This window comes from Crocodylus siamensis, chromosome 4, assembly GCF_052110815.1.
Source record: "Crocodylus siamensis isolate JL-2025a chromosome 4, ASM5211081v1, whole genome shotgun sequence".
Lineage (NCBI taxonomy): Eukaryota > Metazoa > Chordata > Crocodylia > Crocodylidae > Crocodylus > Crocodylus siamensis.
In genome coordinates, this window is record NC_143398.1 from 202,638,998 (window position 1) to 202,661,521 (window position 22,524).

General features: G+C 36.3%; 1 protein-coding gene across 4 annotated transcripts in view; it reads left to right on the top strand.

The window, feature by feature from the left end:
• Positions 1–17,789, top strand: part of ATF2 (activating transcription factor 2) — a 75,824-nt gene extending 58,035 nt beyond the window's left edge. For 3 of the 4 annotated variants that reach the window (XM_090045424.1, XM_090045423.1, XM_090045425.1), the window contains 2 exons: positions 8,422–8,527; positions 15,954–17,789. In XM_090045424.1, the coding sequence (XP_089901550.1) occupies positions 8,422–8,527; positions 15,954–16,180 (333 nt within the window). In that variant the 3' untranslated portion in view covers positions 16,181–17,789. Of the gene's footprint in view, positions 1–8,421; positions 8,536–15,953 lie in introns of those variants that run through there. The other variant, XM_090045427.1, reaches the window with a different exon arrangement.
• Positions 17,790–22,524: the final 4,735 nt, after the last annotated feature.

A 22,524-nucleotide genomic window follows, 5' to 3' on the forward strand; every position in this document is an offset into this window, starting at 1 on the left:
TCCCTTGTAGACACAGAGAATAATTGATTGCCATCTTGATAACGACTCTGTTTTGTATTTGAAGACTGTTATCAAATCTGTTTGGTCTTCATATGTATTAGATTGATCTTATGATGAACTAATTTTCAAGAAAAACTGTAAGATACAAGAGAAGAGGAAGAAAAGAAAAATAACAGGCAAAACATTTTTAAAAATTAATTATTTGGCCTAAAGATCAGAGTTGAGTATGTTTTTCAGTAACCCAATAGAAAAATCAGGAAAAAATTCTGTTGAAGTCAAGCTGAATAATTTTTGGAGTTTTTGTTTTGGTTGGGGGGGGGGGGCAGTTTAAAGCAGTGGTGCTTAACCTTCTCATCCAGCATGCCAGATGGGCAGTGCCCGGTCTGTGGGCCAAATCCTTCTGGTGGATCCAATCTGCCACCTTGAGCAAGGAGGAATGGACTATGGCCTGACCACAAGCGGAGGTGGAAATGAGCCAGTCCCAACCAGGCCAGGTGGAGGGAAGGGGGAGTGGTCCAGCCCTGTGGGGTCAGGGAGAAGGGGGCCTGGGTCAGCCCTTAACCAGCTGTGAAGGAGGGTGTGTGGTTTGGCCCCGTGGGGAGAATGTTTGGTTAGAGATGTCAAGTCCAAGGCTACAGAGTATTAAACTAACTATACCTCCTCATCTTCAAGGCTTCTTGGTGTCTCCTAAGATCTAAGTCTATTGCACACAGGAAATTTATACTTGAGCAAAGGATGCAAAGTTGTCATCCAGCTTCGAGAAACATTCATTATATCACAATCCAGACAGTGTATGAATACAATTGTACTAGTGTCTCCCCCAATCAATCACCACTCTATAAATGTTTCTTTAATACAGTAACAGTCTTGCACTTCAGTATCCTATAATACAGTGATGCCTGGAAAATATATAGCACCTCACATAAATGCTATAAAAACAGATAACAGCAAGTTTATAAATAGAAATACTGTATTTTCTCACATACAGCATGTACCTTTTCCCTCGAAATTAGGATGCTTGTATTAAGCGAGGGAGCTGATGGTTTGACAAGGGTAAATAGAAACACCCTGCTTTGATTCCTGTCCCACAGTGTAACAGTTATTGCATTATTTCTCAGGGAGCTGAGAGAATCAGCTGACTTAATGGGTTATTGTTCTTCACTCCTCAGGTGTTAATGATCATCTCTCCTTTTTAGCTGTCTTGAAGTTCTACTAATCAAGTTAAATTTTCTTAGGGCAAGTTTGCTGTCTGGTAGCTGGTCCTGGTTTGTTTCCTCCTACCTCACAGTTTTGGAGACTTTTTAGCTCTTTTCAGAATCATAGATCCACCCATGGAGACTGGTCTTAAGCAGCAGGTAGATTTTGAGCTTTAGTTCAGTAGGAATAGAAGGGTAAGTCAGGGAAGATTAGCTTCTGTCCCTGCTTTCTTTTATCATGTGGCTGATGTAGATACAGAACAGCAACTATAATTTTACATTAAAGTGGTCCCTGCTTCATGCAGCCATAAGTCTGGAAAAAACCTTTTTATTTCAGTCTACCTTTCAAAAAGGTACAAAAGTAATTTACAGTGTTTAGTAAATTAGTATATTCCAGAACATGTTGTATAAGAGAAAATACAGTATATTTTTTTAACTTGACAGACTTTTTCATTGCTGGCTATAAGTTCTAATCATGATTTAATTGATTAATGTTGTAATTAGGGATGTAAATACTTATTAAAAGTACTTGTTTAATTTCCTCTAACTTATCTATTAAACGATTAACTGATAACACAGCAGCTTGGACACAGCTGCTCCTAGGAGCTGCTCCAGGCTCCCAGAGCCCTTTGCCTGGGGAATGGGGAGAGGAGGCAAGCACAGCCAAACAACATATTCCACATGAAGCCCAGTGCTGGGAGGGAGGGAAGACCAGTGAAAAAGCAGTGAATTGCTTAACTGATGAGTCATTAGGCTGCTTACTGCATTTCTCTTTGGCTACCGGTAGTAGACCCCCTTACCCCTCCCTCTGCCCTTCTCCTCACTTCTCCCTCCCTCTCTCCTTCCTGCCCTGTCTTCTGGTACTGCCATGTGGCTTCCACTCCCCTCTTCCCTGCCAGACTGTGCCCATTCTGAACTGGTAAGATAACTCATTATCATTGCTGTTATTGGTTAAACGATTAATCGTTTAATCTTTCACATCCTTAATTAATACGTATAACAACTGATATCAGATCAAACTTCTTTGAAGTGTACTGAAATTTAAAATATATAGCATTGGTACTGGCCCGATTTTCAGTTTTTTAAAGCTGTTTTCAAGATATGCATGAATTGATTAAATCCAAAAATATCTCTTTCACTGCCATTCTCCTGTATCTGAAAACAGGGTCAATGATATCGTCATGAACAAATTGTAAGATTTCTCTCTGAATCATATGCTATTAGTAGAATAAAACTTCATTAAATGTTATACTTAACCATAAAATTAGAACAGTTTTCAGGATACCTGAATAAAAAATTATGCTGCCATACTAAGATTATTTTTGCCCTTATCGAATAGTAAAAATTTCTACTTACCAGCCTCAGCTTAAATACTTGTAGCTGCTAAAAATCAGGGTGGAAGCTATTTTGAAGAAAGAATTGTTGGCATTTGCAAGACTCCACAATCTTTTTGTAAAAGGAGACTCAAAGATTCTTTAATTCCCTACTTCTGTTTTTTTCAAAATGCAGCTTGTTTCTTGAAGTAAAAGTAAGATGATGCAGAATCCAACCAGGTCACCAGTGAAATGGAATGTTATGTTTTCCAAAAGTATATGAGTGATTTAACTTGTGCTAGTAGTTTAGTTAGACTGTTAATGAGCGTAAAGTCACTCATGTGACTTATTTTCTCATTTTTATATTTGACTCTGAGGGCCATAGACGTTGGTCTTTCTTTATTGTTTTTCACCGGAATAAAGCTGATAGCTTCCAGATTCTCAAGAGTTAATACAGTAATGGTGAATTCAAGGGAAAGAAATTTCTTTCAGTCTGCCAAAAGCAAAACCGTTAACTGTGAAGAACAGAATGACTTGTAAAGAAAATTGAATGTCAGAGAAATAATTAAACTGTACTTTATGTGAAAACATTAATCAATCTTGCATTTCCATAATAATTCTTCATTTGACAGGCTAACATAGCTGATCAGCATAGTGGGCAGTAATGACCCATGATCACTTACATTATATTTAATGTTTGGAGCTTTGCCTTAGCATGTTTTTACAGACTACATGCTAGGGTTTAATAGTTCATATTTTGTTTAATACCTAAATGCCCTACTCAGCTGAATTTATTGTAAGATGTCATTAGTTTGTTTCTAGAGATAGGTAGAATATAAGCACCTAAAGTTGAATAGTTTTACAAAAGCAGTCATTTTTAACAAACTTAATAAGCAACTGTCCTAGTTTCTTTCTATGTTGTTGGCGTTTAAGAGTAAGAACGGTATAACAGTACATGAAAAACCAGGAATGGATATTCTTCCTGACATATTTAATATGTATTTTCCCCCTGTAACTCTTACTTGTCTTCCCCATAGACAAAATGCCAATTCAAGAAAGATCTGTTTTGAACTTGTGTGTAGCAATTGCAACGTGTCAATAACATTAAACATTTTCAGTTAGATGGGGAAAGTGTCCTTTACTGCAAGCTTTTCTACATTAGCTGTTTCACACTTACAATATTTCATGTGAAATAAAAAATAAAATTTTCATTTTTGCTTTTCTGCACTATGCTTGGTTTAGGATCTCAAATTTCATAAACTTTAGATATTGACTCTATTCTTTACAGAAGTACTGCATAAAGTTGTATCTCTGTGTCTGTAAAATATATTCTGTTTCACATGACCTATTTGAGCAGTGTATAGAATTGCTGCAGTGACTGCTGAGTATTTCTTTTCAGGTCCTTTCCCTGCTAGCAAGTAGTGATATACCAGAGTACATTACACTGTGCTATTGTTAGGTATTTTAGAGGCCTTGTTTGGGCCCACATGTTTTAGCAGCCTTAGAAATGTGTGTTGGGAGAGAGATTGTGGAGTCTTTGCAAACAGTGTAATTTAATCCATGAGGGTCACTTTTGTAGAGGAATCATAGTCTCATTTGCAGGAAAAGGCAAAAGTTGTTGCTTCCAATGACACTCAGTTATCAACGATCAGTAGTTAACCATTTGTCTGACAGCAGCATAAGCTGATTGAGAAAGTAAGCCACAGAAAGACTGCAAGTTTGGTAAAAGTCCTTTCCTGTACCCGAGAAGCTTGCTGCACTTTCTTACCCACTTATCTTTATGTAGGGTGTATTGTATTTTCTTCTGAATGATTTCCTTTTTAGGGTGGCTATAGCAGACGTACATTGTCTGACCCACTACCCTACCATTAAACAAGAAGGTTCTGATCCATTCCTTATTTTCTCTCCAACTTCATACCCATAGTTTGTATCCAGCCAGAACTAGGTAAGCTCTATGAGGGGAAAAAAATCACACACTGAATCCAATACATTGCAATGAGGGATTGGTAGAAGAATGAGCCTCTTCAGGCAAGGGGGTAGAGGTACACTGGAAGCAGCTTTTGAGAAATACAGATTTATGTTTTTATCCTTAATTCTGCTTTGGTAATATATTTTTAAATCTCTGACTTCAGAAAATTTGTTTCCTTATTATTAGGAAATGCACAAGATGTATTTATTTCCTACTTGTGTCTAACCAAATATTTGATGTTGTAAAGTATTTATAAGCCCATTTAATGTTGTGACAAATTGCTTGCACTAATCTCAGAGATCACAGAGATCTAAATGGTGTTTGTCCCACTTGCAGTAATCCTTTGATTTTTCTAAAAAGAGACTACTTATTAACATATTAGAAGGGGAGCAGTTTCACATACATAGCAAGAGAGTGCCAGTCAGGTAGAAAGTGGGACCTGTAAAGGCTGGTTTCTAGAATTAATATCTAGATAATGGATATTTCTCCTGTGTCATTAGTCTCCATGATGTATACCAGGTATGTCAAACTCATCCAGCCAAGGATTACAGGGCTCATCTGTGGGGTGGATTGGGATTAACCTGCTGTGCCCCATACAGCAACTGCAGTGCTGGATCCAGGCCACATGCAGCTTACACCAACCCCACACAGCAGCTTCCACTGCATATGGTATGTGGACTGAACTCATTGCTGTATACAGCACAGGGGTCAGTCGGAGGTATGCACTTCATGCAATACCTTGCCAGACTGGCCCTGTGCACTGGCTCCTGGGCCAGTTTGGATCAGGCCCCAGGCCAGCCATGTGTACTGGATCCAGTGTGCAGGGTTGGTATGACAAGGTACAACATGCAGCCTGTGCCCCAAACTGAGTTGTATGCAGTGCCAGATCCAGCCCACACACTGTGTACAAAGCAATCCCCAGTACCAGTCCATGCCGTACTCAGTGCACAGGCTGGACCAGCCACACATGGCACAGAGAACCAGCCCACAGCACCTGGTATGTGCAGCACTGCACTTGATAGGCCTTGCACGCTGGTTTGGCATAGCCCAATCCAGACCAGCCACAGAGCCAGTGCGCAGGGCCAGTGAGGCACGAACAGTGCATGCAGCACACACCCCTTACCAACCCACTCTGCTGCATGCAGCACTGGGTCCAGCCTGTGTACTACATGTAGCATGCAGGGCCGGTGTTGTCATGCACCCCATAAGGCACATGGGGTTAGTCCAGAGACCAAGGGGCTGGATCATACAGCTCCACGGACCAGATCCAGCCCATGGGCCATATGTTTGACATCTATGCTGTATACAATATAGGTAGTTTATTGCCATTTGTAGCTGGTGGTATCTGCACATTGCCTCTCTTGAAGACAATACTACTTGTAGTTAAATAATCAACAGTGATTGGACTTCCACGGGGGTTGGGGGGGGAGGGGAGGTTATGCTTAGTAGAAAAAAGTGATGTTTCAGTTGTCATTGTCAAATCTGATAAAATGTATCAGATTTCAATTACTTTTTATGTTTTGTTAGAAAAGAATGAAAAATCTTTAAAATACAACTCCATGGGATTGATCTATTTTTATCAGCCATTATTTTTATACACGGTCCATGGGTAATTGTGCTGGTAATTGACCACCTTATCTTATGCATCTCATTAGATTATAAAACTTTCTCAATTAATTTTCCTAAAATTGAAAATGACAGAGAGGAAGAAGCTGTGGATGAAATCAAGGAATCCAAGCTGCAAATTCAACCTACATCTAAACTGCTGTGGCCTGTTGAGAATATCCTCTGGAATTAAAATATATTTCTGCTAAAACAGGAACGAAACCATTAAGAAAATATGTTCTTGAGCTCCTTGTTGTGGCTGCAGCAACTGCAAAGTAGCTCACACTATTCGCAAAGCTATATCAATATTTTTATTCCAGTTCAGGAAAAAATAAACAATTTACTATTAAAAACTCTGTTAAATCTGTCAAAAATTTCAAATTACCTAGGGTGGTTTCCTGGAGTTTATATGTTTGGCAGCCCAGGGTTCCGTGCACCAGGTTCCTTAACAGCTACTTTGGTTGGCTCACAGGCACCCAAAAGCATGGGACTCTTGAGACCCTAGGCAGGGAAGACGCTTGGTATAGAATCAGAAGTTTAGTTATAATGTTGACTTGTAATATTGCATTTGTTATGTACAAGGTCAACCAAGCCATCAAAGCAATTTTCTTTTTTTAGTTCTGATTTAGTTCTCTGAAGTGTAGTGTTTCATTTTCAACTCCCAGAGTGATCGTTTGAAATTCTTGTTTTGCTGTTTTTATGTAAGGGAAATCTTTTAGGTCTCGTTTGTTTTTATTTTTTTTCTTTTAATTCACTCCTGTAACACTATAGTCACTACTTACCTAAATCATATTGTGATATGTCACATTTATTAAGCTACAATGTCAATAATTTAAAGATTCCATGATTAGAAAAGTTTACTTTTTGCTTAACAAGGTTATTCAGATGTGTTCCTGAATGATATGCGTTGAGTATAAAAAACTAACCCGCCAAAATTTATATCAACAAATTTTAATCAAGTGTGGGAATCACAAAAACCAATAGATACTTTAGTGGTTTCTAGACGTACAATATTTTTGTAGTGATTTAGATAATGTAAAATGTCACACCATTCTTAGTTTTGATTACTATACAATATAGTGATATTCCATTTTTATAAACTACCTTTTGTCAGTATGTATCTCAGCACTTTTCAAAAGAGGAAAGTGGCATTAGCCTTCATTTTGCAGATGGGGAATCTGAGGAACAGAGGAGTGAAGTGGCCTTTACAAAATCACCCAGCAGTCTAATAGCTGAACTGGCAATAGCATCCAGGTCCCCTAAGGCCATCCAGAGCTTTATCCCCTAAACAAGCATTTCTCAAACTCTGGGTTGCAACCCAGAAATGGGTCACAAGAATATGTGAAAGAGTTGTGAACAAACTTTATAAATGGATCAACAGACTTTAAAAAAAATGGATTCTCCTGTAAACCATGGCTTTACCTTTGCAGAGTGTCACAGTTCCAGCATGCATGGGGCTGCTTGGGGTTCCACACATGGGGTGAAGGCAGGACTAGGACCGGGGGGGGGGGTGTGGCAGCGGCTCAGGAGTAAGGGGCGCTGAGTCGGAACTGGCCATCACCGTTTAAAATTGGGTCCTGGTACAAAAAAGTTAGAGAACCACTGCTTTAAATTACAGTGCCTCTAATTCATATTAGCTGCAATGATTCTGTTTTTTGTATCTGTTATGCTGGGTTTATTCATGGCTATCAAAAAAAATGATCAAAGCAAGGATTTTTGTGGATGATATCTTTTATTGGACCAGGTTGAGAGGGCTTTCAGGTACCACTGTACTCTTTCTCATTTGCCCTAGACCATCACAACTGCAACATCATCCTAACACTAAATAAAAATGATAAACTGTGAGATGGCTATTGTCCTTTTGTACATTATACAGTGAGACTTCCTTTTTATAGAGTTTAAATATAAATATGTACTCATCAAAAAATCATTCCATATTCTCTGACTTGCTATTTTGCTCATTGTAGCATCTAATTAACAGTAGGCTTGTTTTGGTTACAAGCCAACCAAGCAGTTCTGCAGAAAAATTGTATAATAGCCCTAATCACATGAATTGGATTATATGTAAAACTAGCAGTTTACAAACTGCAGATTATCATACAATAAAAGAAATGGCATTTCCTTTAAAATAATGTAGAAATGACTGTTTAGCCAACATTTCAGTAAATATTCAAGTCAGAAATAATGATTTTTGCAGTCTACATTCATGGATGTATGTATAGTATTTTATTTACCCCCAAATGAACAGCTGAAGATCTTGTAAAACTTGAGACTTCTAATGCTTACTGCTGAAATGTAGTTTGATCCTGGTAAAGTGCATAACTTTCTTCTCCTTTAGAATGAAGTCACCCTGCTGAGAAATGAAGTGGCACAGCTGAAACAGCTTCTTCTGGCTCATAAAGATTGCCCTGTAACTGCCATGCAGAAGAAATCTGGCTATCATAGTGAGTAATGTTCCATTACCTATAGCCTCAGGCAACATCAATGAAATACTGCCAAAGTGAACTGAGTGAACATTAAAAATGAGAAGCGCGGTTCTAATATTACTATTAAATGTAAAAAATTCTGGAAGTTTATTGCAAGGCAGGAATGAATGTATGATATTTTCAAACTGTTTTAAGCTTGTAAAACTATTTAAGCTTTTGACTTAAACTTCAAACATTCTGCAGTGTTTTATAGACATTTCCCTTGCTTCAATAAATATGTATGGTAAATAGAAAAGAATCATAAGAAATAATTCTGTACCCACTTTTGTTAAATAGAAGCAATATATTGACATCTCTTTTATGGTTTATCTTATTCTGGTAAGGCAAAGGGTCATTGTTTTTTAGATTTTCATAGACATTGGGGCTGGAAGGGACCTCGGGAGATCATGTTTCTACCATTTCATGATGAGATTACATTTGAGGGTAGTGTCCTCATTTACCAGTACACCCAGGATCAGCCAATCTATTAAAATAATTAGAAGCAGGTTCCTGACTACTGTTTTAACTTGTATATCAATTAGCTGTTTTTATTAAAAAAACTGAAGATGTTTGAATTTTTACAGTACAATTATAATAGCAAGGGACTCACTGAGAATTCACAAATTTAAAAAAAAATCAGGAAAAATATGCAATTTTAAGGAAATTAAGTTTGATATTCACTTTTTCTTTTTCAGCATTTTAAAGGTTAATTGTGTTCTTCTTACTTGTTACTTCATGTTTTGGATATGATGCACAGTACAAGAACCAGCTGCTGCTGTAGAATAAATGGCCAATTTTGTCCATTGTACACAAATTTGTAACAAATAACTGAGCAGGGAATCCATTAGGCAACATTCATAATATATAACCCACAGCTTTCATTTTTATGATTTAGTGATATTTCAGGATATTTGTAAATGTGAAGATTGTTTCTGCCATATGTAGCCACTTCATTTTAATTTGCCAGTGTCAGTAATTCAGGAGAATAAAGGAACATTTTGTATTGCATGCAAACAGATCCTCAGGTGCTTGCGATAAAACTTAATGGCCACCATCTTTACTTGTAGTCATTGTAAGCAGTTTCATCAGAATGGGCAATATTTTTTAATTTAAAAGATTCAGGAGATTTAGCAAGTCTCTATTGCCATATATATTTAGAACACTGATTTTTGTCAGTTTTGAGCTTATAAATCTTGGTCCTTTGATCCCCAGTCATTTTGACAAGATAGAAAATAGCATCTTGGAGTAAATTGGAACCATATAGAAATATGTTTGGGATTTATATTAACAATGATTGCTGCAGGGATGAGGCCATTATGGCTCCCATCTGACAAACAACATAATTTCATGTAGAAGCTACTGGGGGATAACGTTATGCATGCATGTTTTTTTCTAAACAAGCTGGGTTTCTTGAATTTTGATAGCAGGAAGTCATGTATATGTTTGGATTTACAAGAAAAAAATCTTAAACTTACACCTCTTCAAAACAGACTGGCAAATTAATTACAAATTAAGGATTTCTTTATTAAAACACCAAATGTGTTTGTTGCAAATATTTTCTGCCTTGAAAAGGTACAGTAGTATTTCTAATTCACTATAGATCTTGAGGTACTTAGGATTACCTTCATAATAAAAGATGTTGTAGTAAAGCTAATTTACCAAGAAACAACACATAACAGAGTATTTAAGATGTCAACATGCTTATCGATATAAAAAAGAAGCCTGTGTTTTTAAAGAAAATATAAAGAAATGACAAGAAGGAAGATATAAAGAGCTGGTAATTTTTTGTGAAGACCTCTATCATCTTACAAAAACAATATTTATCTACTCTTATGTTTAGTTTAGTGAGTAGTATGTTATGGGAGGAACTTGGTAGATAAAGAACGTATGTATATATCAGAAAAATATAAATACACAAAATGCTTGCTAACTTCTGTATAAGTGTTATGAGTTGGGTACTGTGACAACATTAACCTTCCCAATATTTCTGAGAGGGAAATAATATGATGTTGGAGAAATGGACAGGTTCAGTGACATGTTCAAGGAAGAACCAATTAAGATCAGTTAATATGTTTGCAGTAGTGGTCTGCATAGGACTTATTTGACATGTTATACTAACAGAGGCTTAACTGGGTACTGGGTGGCAGCTGCTTATGGGACAGGGTCAATGGCTGTGCTGCCAGCAATGTGCGGCAGCCAGGCCAGCAGTGCAACTGCTGTGGTTTTTGTGCATGTACGTGCACACGCTTATGTATCTCTCTTGCTCACTTTCTTACACGCACCAGGGTCAGTGCTGTGACTGCTGCCTTGGTCATCCCTGCTTCATTATACTACTGGAAACTAACAAAGTTATGCCTTGTGTTTTAAGAACCATTTAAGAACCAAAGTCCTATGTAGTGTAGAAAAAGCCGGAAGAGATGATTAGAATATTCCTGCAGTGTTAAGTGTTGTACACTGCTGAGATGCAGTTAATTTATACCGTATATTCGTGGCATTAGCAGTTTAGTCTGCAGCTCATGATACACTCAAAAAGGCACAGGCAACCATTGGCTTTACAGAATATTTTTGTTAGCTGTTGAAGGAACTTTTGAATGCAGGATTCATTTTTGCTTCACACAGAGTAAATAGTTCAAGTACGTAGGTCCCTCTTTTTGTTCTTAAACTATTTCTAGCTAGTATTTTTTATCATTTACTTTAAATATCCTCAGCCTGCTTTTAGGGAGGGTCCCAAGAAATGATCGTGACTTAAAAACCAGAAAGGCAAAAAGGAAAATTGGTGAATTTCATGAGGCTGGATGGAACAATATCTGAGTAATTACTTGGTTGTAAATTTGGGGTCTTCCCAAGTAAGCATGCTACTGAGCAAGCCCTTATGCAAGGGACAGACATTACACATAAACCAGTTTAAGTGATCAGAAACGGGATTAAAGCTGTAACGGGACAGATGTTCAGTGCACATAAACCAGTTTGAAAACGGCTGAAACTGGTTTGAGATGAACTTGGCTAAATGTAGCATGAGACTTAACTTATTTTGGGTCAAACCAGTGTATGCAATGTCTGTCCCAGACCCCATGCTGGTTTAAGTTAAACTAGATTCCCCCAGCATCCCGGCATGCTCTCTGGGCTGAGTGGGGCTCTCTGCTCCACAGCAGAGCTGGCCCCTTCCCTCTGCTCCCTGGCTGGAGCTCTGGCAGAGACTACAGGCATCTGCCTGGTTTCCCCCTGCTCTCCCCCTCCCCTCCCCACTCCCTGCTAAGCAGGTATTGCCCTGTCCCCTCTGCCTTATGCAGACACCTTTCAGCATTAGCTAGCAAACCACATGCTGGCTGTGGTCTGTGCTGTGTCAGATGGGACAAAGGCAGAATCAGCAGGTATCTAGTAACGTCCCTCTGTTGTTTTCTTAATGGGGTGATAAACACTTAGTTAGTAATTCCCTGCTGGGCTGGTCGGAGGGGGGAACCTCCCCCCACCCCCAATTAAAACATCCTGCTGGGGCCTGGCTACGGCCCCCTCAGCTCAGCACTGTGGAAGGCAAGGGAGCCCCCCAGCTCTAGCCCGAGTCACTGCAGGCATGTGGCTGCATTTCTGGAATGAAAAGGCAATGTCTATCCACCTCCAAATTGGTTCAAGCTTTGTAGGTTAGAATAACCTTCAAAGATTGAATCAATTCAGGATCAGGCTTTTTGAATGTCTGTCCCTAGCCTTAAAGACTAAAATTTAGGCTATATCGGAGAAGCTTAAATATTTTCTAGCCACCCCACCTCAGACCTGATTTCAGGAACATGCTTCCAAGTCTTTGCAGTCTTCAGGGTGGGAGGATAGATGTAAAACAGATTGTGAGGAATTGGTGGTCCTATTTATTTTCATAAATTTCGAGAACATTGTATTGCATCTTGCTGAAGACTAAAGTTGGCTCAAGTTAGTTGTAAAGAAGCAATTGTGTAACTGTAGTGGGGTACATCCCTAACCAGTTTCAGATATCTGATCCTTTGTCTGCAGGTTGTTCAAGAAGGGGTCGTCTATTCACTGCCTTTCATCAGTACCCTAGTGACTATATTGGTACATATGGTCTTGCACAGATACTTCCCCACATTTCTATAGTTTTCCTGCACTAGCTGAACTATACCAATATACATAAAGGTCCAACCAAGACCTTAGCATTTGGAAAAGCAGAAGTATTTTTGTTTTTTGGTCATAACACCTTCACGTTTCATCTAGTCTGCAGATTGCATCCCTGAACTGTGACAGCAGGGCACATATAAAGTTAGTTATCCAGTAGAAAGGTGCATCACAATCCAATTCTGGCTCTTGTAAAATCTAGAAAATATTCCATCTCTATTTCCTACTTCTGATTTAAGAAATGAGTTTCCTTTGGTGAAGAGTAATTTTTAGCTGTACTGTATATCCATAGAGTAGAATATTTTGTCCTTCCAGAAGCAGGTTTTTAACCCAGTTGTTGGTTATTTGAAATGCTATGCTTGCAAACTTGGACTCTCAAGGAAATTGAACCCTCTGGGAAGCGTCTCATTTCCAGATATTTTCTTTATAGTCTTGCTGAGGATTAAATTACTAGTTGTATGTAAAGTTATCTCATCCTAGTGTTATATCTGTGTATAATATGGAAATTAATACCTGTCTCGAGCTTCTCTTTCCTATCTTTGGCATTAGAAAGTATCTGAATCATATGCTTTCATTTCCGGTTATCATATTTTGTCACCTTGTTTCATTTCTTGTTATCTGATTTGCATATTGGTATCAGTTATTTTCTTTAGCTTTAACTGGCTATTGTACAGTTCTTTTATAAGTGTTCTTATAAAAGTTCTTATATGCTTCTCTTTCATTGAATAATTGGCTTCCCAGTTTTCACCAGATCCAGAATACTGAACACCCCTTTTCTGTGCCAGTGATACTGCTGCTTTCATTCCTGAAATGAATGAGAGTTATGTGTATATAGGGGGTAGCTGTAAAATGGCCTGGGTCTCTCCCTTCTCTTCTAACAGATGAAGAACACCTCCTACCCCTTTGTGTGGTTTGCTGGCTGTTACACCTGCAAAAGACATCTGCGGGGAGAAGGGGAAAAACTAGCTCCCCTAGTTTTTCATTTAACCTTTTTTTCAATGTTTTATCTTCAAAAATGCAACACAACAAAAACATTCCTTACTTTTCTGGGACAAGCTTTTAACATATTTATGTTTGTCATTTTTATTTGGTTTTATACTAATATAGAGTCTCATATTAGTGGACATGGGGAAGGAAATACCTACAAAGCAATGCAGACTAAACACATGATCATAAACTCTTTTTTTTTTTTCTTGGAAGGTTATATGTCTGTTTAAGGACATGAATGCTTTTCTTCTCGTCTTAAGTTTCTTTATCTTTACGCATTGTATTACCGTGTTGTCTTGAAGCATGTATCAACATTCACTGGTCATGTAGCTGTCCTTCCTATTTTGATGTTTATCTGACTCTTGAAGATTGAAGGATCATTAAAAAAGATAAAAGTGTACATAAAAAGCATATCTAAGCGAGTAGAAGCTTTATTGTCTGTATTCTAAAGGATCAGCCCAGTGCTTCTGGGATAGGGTAGATTCCAGAAGAGGAATTGCTAACTTGTAGGCTGAGGCAGAGTTTCTTTGAAAAATTTGCAAGGCTACCCTCTGCTTGCACGTCTGTCTGATCTTACTTTGCTTCTACTGAACCAGCCCTTTGTAGAACTGTTATCTTTCTTGCTTCTATAAACATTTTGTTATGTTCTGGACTTACCTGATTCATTCAGTGAATTCTCTTATCCTTAAAACTTAAGTGTTGTTTGTTATCTATGCTGGGCATGTCTACATGTTCATTAATCTGCATTAAATTTAGTACCTCCACTGTGAGTTACCAGAAAAGGCACATTAGACTATTTTAATGTGCATTAGTGAAATTGCAGTTTTTTGTGATGCTTTTAATGCACCTTGAAATAAGCTACTGCACATTAAAGTGCGTGTGTAGACGTACCCACTGTGTACTTGTTCTTAGTTATTTTTACCATAAGATGTTCTGAATCATTTTGTGGACATTCTTTTTTTAATTCATTTTTTAATTCATACTTGCCTTTTAGTTTTTAAGCGCTCAGATAAATGCTTTGAGTTGCCATGGGAGAGTTGAGCAATACTCTAGGAACCTTGAAGTAATACAAGAAAATCTTTCATTTGTCTCAGATATTTACATCACCTTTGGTTTTCATCCGCTGAAAACTCATTGGTTTTGGATAGAGCTTATTTTGTCTGTTAAAGCAAAAAAGCTTTATTAGCTCAGCTTTTCACTTAATACTGCTTGCGTACTAATTGGGTTAATTAAAAGTAGACTCCAAAACACTTGAAGAAGGAATATTTTTTTAACTGATGAATTTCGTTAACAGCAGTTCATTTACCAGTTACCCCAGTGTAGAAAATACCTAGAGCAATATATTCATTTAAACACTTTATATGTTTATATCCATTAATCCAGTAAGAAGACTTTGTCATAATAGCTAGCTTTCCTCTTATAGTGAACTTTATCTACTCTAGATGAAAGGTTTGAGTTTATTGAAAGACTCCTTTTCATTATTGGTATTTGTCATGAGAGTAATTTGAGTAAATTATGTTGGGTAATTTATTTGAGAAATTCATCTATATGATACAGAATCCAATAAATGTTGTTGGATGTCTTATTTTTATGGACTTGTGTGTGTTATGCATTAATTAGTTAACTCTTACCAGAAAACATTCAGGTGCCGAAAAAGCAATTGAAATTTCAGTCTGTTGCTGTCTAAATTTCAGTCTGTTGAAAGAATGAGAATGTTGCATTTTGTTGAAGTATTGTCCAACTAAGCAATAACAATTAAATGTATTACCTTTAGGGAGAATGATTTTCACAAACATCAATTATCAAATAAAGAATTATTATATTGCTGAATCACTATTCAAATGCAGTATCCTGTGCTTCTTAAAAATCTGAATCCAATTAATTCATGTAATTATAGAACAGCTGGTTGTATTTAGTCTATAAATATTGCTTAAATATGTGTGTGGGTCATTAGAATCAGGTGTTATAATCATCAGTCGCTGCATTAGGTAGAAAATCAGTCAAATGTAACAATGGTTTTAAAGATATGGGAATAATTATTTCAAAATATGACATATTTCATCAATACCCTAACCTGGTATCCATGTTTCCATTTTATAGGTACACAAACTAATACAAACTATTCCTTTATTATCAAACAAATACCAAAAGTAAACTAGAAACAAAATTGTTTTGACAAATGTCTTGCCATGTACAAGCCATTAGTTTTAATTATATGGAAAATTCTTAATGTTCTCTGAGATTTTTTGTACATTTCAGGAAAATGCAAGTGAATTCTTTTTGAATCTTTTCTCCTCAGCTGCAGATAAAGATGACAGTTCTGAAGACATTTCAGTGCCAAGTAGTCCACATACAGAAGCTATTCAACATAGTTCTGTCAGCACTTCTAATGGAGTAAGTTCAACCTCCAAGGCAGAAGCAGTAGCCACATCAGTTCTCACCCAGATGGCGGACCAGAGTACAGAGCCAGTTCTTTCACAGATTGTAATGGCTCCTCCTTCCCAGTCACAGCCTTCAGGAAGTTGATTAAAAACTTGCATTACAGCAGTTTCTTAGATACATGTTTTTGACTTCAAAGGGAAATCAAGAAAAGACCAGTCTTCACCTAGGAGAAATCTGTAGCTTAAAATTATTCATTTTTAAAATTCAGATTTAAATTTGGCTTTAAAGATTGGCAGATGAAGATGAGACTGAAAAGTAGTTTCCAGTCTCTTTGCAAAAGACTGATTTTTTAAAAATATTAGATTTACTAGTTATTTTCCGTGCTCAATGTGTAAAATGTGTGTACAGTACAATGTGGTTTATTTCATTTTTAATTTGGTTTTATTTCAACAAACATTGGGGTGAATTACTAAAGCTCATTCCCAAGACTGTGATGATAATATTGTTATGTGACATTTTATACCAAAGTTCTGCATAGTCCCTATTGACTTTATAATGTTAACAAGGTCATAAAGCACTAGGCAAGAGAAAAGACAGTAACAGTAAATTTGCTTTTAGTCTTTTTGCCTTTTTATTGTTTTGCACATTATGAGAGAAAGAACATTGGGAGAAAATGTTTGCTTATATTATGTATAGCATTTTGTTTGGCTTTTTAACTGTTGATTTTTTTTTTAAATTCATTCAACAGGGCCAGTACAGTATATGAGATACAGTACTCTTATGCACATACCTAACCTAGATGAGGGTCATTACTTATTAGATTTTTTTTTAAAACTGATATCAATTTTTTCAACACTTTTTCCTTTTTAAGGAGAGGAGCTTTACTTCTGCAATCAGAACAAAGTTCTGCAGCTAGCCTTTGTTACTAGCTTAATAGGAAACAGTAAGAAGATACTGTACAATTACAGGGATCTCAGATATGGAAGAGTTTCAAAACTAGTTTGATATTTTGTATATTTTTGAGTTGCAGACTAAGGAGTTCATTCATACATAAATATGTTCTAGATGCCAGAAAAGTCTAAAAATCCCTCTTTAAACAACGCAAGACTTTTTTTTTGTCATTGTCTTGTATTTGCAAGCTATCTTGTACTTAATTCTTGTGTAAGCACTGTCATCTTTTAGTAGCAACATTTTGATACCTTTCTTGTGGAAAAAATCAGTATCTACCGTATCTTGGAAACAATGTAATTATAATGTGATGTGTGTGGTGTGTGTGTGTGAGAATGGTTCAGTAGTTTATGCCAGCAATCTTTGCTTGAATGTTTAAAGATGCCTTCAATGTGATGCTGGCTGATAGATGATTGCAGTTTTAAAATGTTATTTACTGTGCGAACTTGGATAAACTAACATTCCATGATGTAGTTTGTTTCTGATGAGATGATTGTAGGTACAATTTTTCTCATTATCCAATCATCTGTAGGATATTGAGTTTTTTAAATGTGCCATTATCTATTTTGATTCTGTACTCATGTTCAAACTACAGTACAAGATTTTACAGTAGGTTAAGTTGTAAAAAAAAAAAAAAAGTAGATGTGTGCTTTCAGGTCAGAAAACTTTGTATAATAGCAAAAAAGATTCATAGTAGCAACTTCTGGCTAAGACAGGATTCCATTATGTATATAACAAAAATTTAATGCATTTATAATGGGTTATGTAGTTCATTTGCTCTTCCTTCTTCATCTACAAGTCTATGCCATCAAATTCCTTATGCGATTCAGTTTTAAATCTACATATAATTGGTAATACAGAGGAAGAACATAATTTGTATAATATACAACCGTACTATAAGAAAAACTGGACAACGAGTTATCTAAATTGTGTATATATCATTTCAGTGCTATAAGTGTGGAAATAATAGGATATTTTGTATTTTAAAAATAAGGAAATAATTTGAGTTAATCTCATATTTTTAAGCATTCTTACTTTAACCATTTTACATAAAAGGTATAACTTAATTACTGAAAATTTCCACAATGATGAACTCTACCTTAAGTCTGATGAGAAAGGAATTGATCTTAAAGGCACAAAATGTGAATTTTACCAGAAAGTTATACAGTCATTTCTCTTCATTGTAATTTTGGTGGACTAGATAAAGCCTCATTGTTTGTTGTTTTTTTTTATTTGCTCTCCTAAACACTACAGGTTTTTTCATTTTATTTATATAAGTGAAAGTTTTTTTAATAAAACTGTTGCGCTTGTAAAATAAGTCTACATAAGTGTGTAGGAGACATGTAAACAGTTAACGAATTTAACAGTGAGGTTGGAAAAGAACTATTATAAACCTATCTGTGGTCAACAAATAGAAACAAGTTAATAGTTGTACGCCATGAATTCCGTTTTGAGAGATATGTCACACTACTTCTGTACTTAGCATTTGGGTCTTTACATTTGACATGTTTCACAAACTGTACTGTTTTCTTTTATGTGCAGTTTGCATGAGTAAATCATCAAAGAGAATAAAATCTATCTTTAAATTATGTTCCTATTTTAATGAAATTATAACTGTTCTAAGCAGATTTCTTTCTCTGTTAATTATTGCCATTTTTAAAAAATTTTTGTAGAACCCTTACCACTGTGTATAAGAAACATCATGTAAATGTAGCAGATCATCAACTTTTTCTAGAAAAGGAGTCAAGTGTCATTCCTCTACCACTGAGACATTAAATTTTCATTCTTAGTTCTTAGATAGCAGAAATGAGTCATAAGATGACTTCTAGGTCACAGATATGGCTTAGCCTGATTCCTGGTTGGAATGCGTTCTGCAGCAAAATTTAATTTGCTTTCATATATCTCATTGATATTATTTTGTTGTTCCAAAAAGAATGTAAATCCACAACTAACCTTTGCATCTTAATGAACACAAGAGGTGTCTGGAAAATAATAGATTTGGGAAATACCACAAAAACTGTGAGCATCAGTCAGATTTAAAATGAAATGTGCTTCTTGTATTTTTTTCCAGCAAATTTGAATTGCACTTTACAAAAGCATTTCTGAAAGTAAATTGTAAATTTACATGTTCACTTGGAGTGATGCATAAAAGTATACTGACAACAGAACTAGGTATGTAATAATAGCAATGAGAAAATATACCTGGTTTAACAAATCAGTTTATATAGGTAGCATGAAATTGAAACCTCGTGTATCTAAATAAAATGAGATTTTAAATTAGGCTGAAAAGGGTTTCAGATAATGTAAAACTGGTATACTTAATTTACGCCTGACTCATGACTCTATTTTGGCTAACTTTGGTTCGTCTCTGTATTGATACATCCAAATTGATATTCCATCTGCTTATCTCCCTCACTAGAGAAATTACTGGAGCTACAGACATTTGCATTGTACAGTTGTAATTACCTGTATCTACAGTTGCTTCTTTGTAAAATTTCTTACTCTTTTATAATAACCAGTGTTGGCAAGGATCTCATCTACTCTCCATAGAATTAGGCCTATTCTGCATTGTTGATATATTGTTCACGGCCACAGGAGCCTTGTTTACATTAGTAGTAGGTTTCTGTGTCGCTAGCTTTTCTTGTATTCCATTTTTTAATTTGTCTGTCATAATCGTATAGGTTTTTTCCTGGTTTTAACAATCATGCCTTTTCCCTGTAATCACATACATATTTTCAGTGAGATGCGCATAAATGTTTTGTCATTGCTTGCAACCAGTGTGTGAACTGTAATTAACTAGCATTGCCACCTCATATTTCATAAAATGAGCTGTCAAAGGGAGGTTTTTTTCTAGCCTATACACCTAGAATCTGCTTGTGACACTATGAGCTGAGGTATGCTGAGAGGTATTTCTCAGCCATTATGCAAATCGGATCCATTTTTTAGGGTATTGGGGGTATCTTTGTAGAGTAAAATGCATTGTAAAGTTCAATTTTTATTTAGTTATCAGATTACCTGCAGTGACTTTGCAGCGACATGACACTTAAAGAGGTTTCAGTATGACAGTGTAGTTATTGATATGCTACAGAAATCAGGAGATTTCTTTGAATTCAGGCAGTGTGCATCTTTCCTTTACTTGTACGAGGTTATGTTCCTGAGCAAGCCCTACCCACACCTTTAACTTTGCATGCTTTTGCACAGTTTGCCAGGAAGACCACTCGGGACTTGTCCCTAGTAGCTGCTCTCAAGACCTTGGTCTTAACAGAAGGACATCTTAGGACAGACTCACTGGCATATTTCTGGGTTTGGAGTATGCAAGTGTACATGGGTGGGTTGTGAATTTTTTTGGGACCAGCGTAGCTGGCATACTTTATCACTGTGCTATATACTGTTCATACCCTCCAAAATAAAGCATGACTCTGATTTGAGGAAAGATTTTTAATCTTCCAGGTTTAGGACTGCTACTAATGTAATGGTGTCTATCCACTCTTTAAAAGGGTAACAGAAAAGGTATATAAAAACTTGATTAACTTCCACCATTGTTTTAAGACCTCCACTGTTTTAAAGTCTTTGAAGTCACTGTATTTTTTGCCATTTTTATAATAATGTTCCATATTTTACTTGTTACTCATTCATAGATTTTTTCTTCTAATTTTGTGGGGGAGGGCAGGAAGGGAATAGAAGTTCGTAATTTCTTCAGGATTTTGTATGTAGCTATATAAATAATTTTTATCTTGAATAGTTTATCAGAAGAGTGTATTGAAATTTGTATGTAAGAATATTCTGTATTTGCGTGCCTAGGTAAATGGCGAACAATTTAGACAACTAGAAACTGATTAAAATGGCTAATAAGGAATCAGAAAAAGCTTGAAGTGATGAAAAAACGTTATGATTCTGGGAGCTCCTTAAACCAGTCACAACAGGTAGGAATTTGCTAGAGAGGAAAGGCTGTGGTATTTGTAGCCAGTGATGACTTGTGTGTTGGGCTAGAGAACCTGCCTGGCATTCTAACTTGCCATAGTTGTACTTAGGGGCAACACATCACACGTTTGGGAGTTGTGTCAGTTTCAGGCCGAGAAGATGAGCTCCAAGAGTGAGAATGCTGTCAGAAAGAGATCTTCAGAAAACCAGAATTACAGGTAAGCAAGTTTTCCTTATGTGCACATATGTTGCTGGGAAATGAAGTACTAAATCTTGTCTGGGGCTAGCTTGATAAATCAAAGTACAAACATAAACTATTACAGGTCCATTTACAATAGTCTATCCCCAGGTGGAGTGAACACAATGAATGTAAAAGTATGTGATAGGTCTGTTCACCTTGGAGTGACAGCATTCAAATCTTAAGTTTTATGGCACAAAATAATCACTCTGCATGATCAAGTGAGGAATTCCTTCACTTCTTTTGCAACATAGTATTGTCTAAATGCATTGTGGGTATTTTCCTCACATTTTCTGAATTACGGGTATTGGTCTATCACTAAAGGCAAGGTATTATCTTTGAAAAATTACTTCCCTGTCCAACCTACTGGGAAATTATAATTATCAAAAAACCTCTTAATTTTAAACTTCTATGATATTTAAAATGGAAAATTGCAACAAAATAATACATACAGAATTCTTAGTTTAAAAAGGCATAGGTAGAAGTAGAAGACAGGTTAAGACTGTAAAGAGGCTGAGTCTCTATTTTGATCAGAAACAAATCACTTTATTCAAAGAAAGTTACATAGAGAATAAATGACCACAAACTTTACTCTACCCACTGAGCCCTATATTCCGTTCTCTGATTGTACCCTGCCCTTTCCCCTAGTATTGCTTCAGACAGTGACCTCTATGATTAATGATAATTATATTAAATTTCTTCAATATATAGTATTTATAATCATGGTCTATACATTTTGATCTTATTTTAGACAAGTTATAAGCAACCATCCATACAAATTTTTGTGTTGCAAAAGATACGCTTACCTGTTAAATGTATGGCAGCCACTCAGTGTTGCTTGTTCAGTAAAATACCAGCAGGTTAAACTTTATAGCCAGCATGGTTATGATTTCAAAATAAGAAAGAGGTTGATATTTTAGCATCCTTGTAATAGATTTTATATTTGCCATCGAGAAAAATGAAGCCTCTCAGCAGAATTATATTACAGAACTAATGATTTTTTGCTGAAAAAATAGATAATCCGGGTAAATGGAGAACAGATGCTATATATCTGTCATGGAATGATAGAAACATTTGTTAACACTGTTGATCATTTTCTTGAACATGTCCTGAATTTTAAACTGGTAAACATGCTATTTGTATGACTTTCATATATCTGTGAGTATATGAAATGTTTCCGCATAATGCTTCTAACAGCACTAACTTTTGAGAACACTAATCATTACATTGGTAGTAGGGAGCTTGCTCTTTTGTTTCTCCGGTTAACTGCCTAGCTCTCTCTTTGCTGCAGTATAAAAGATAAACAACTGCATTCACAGATCTGCAAAACTATTGCTGGTGCCCAATCCCAGTTAATATGGCTGCTAATTCTGTTTCTGTT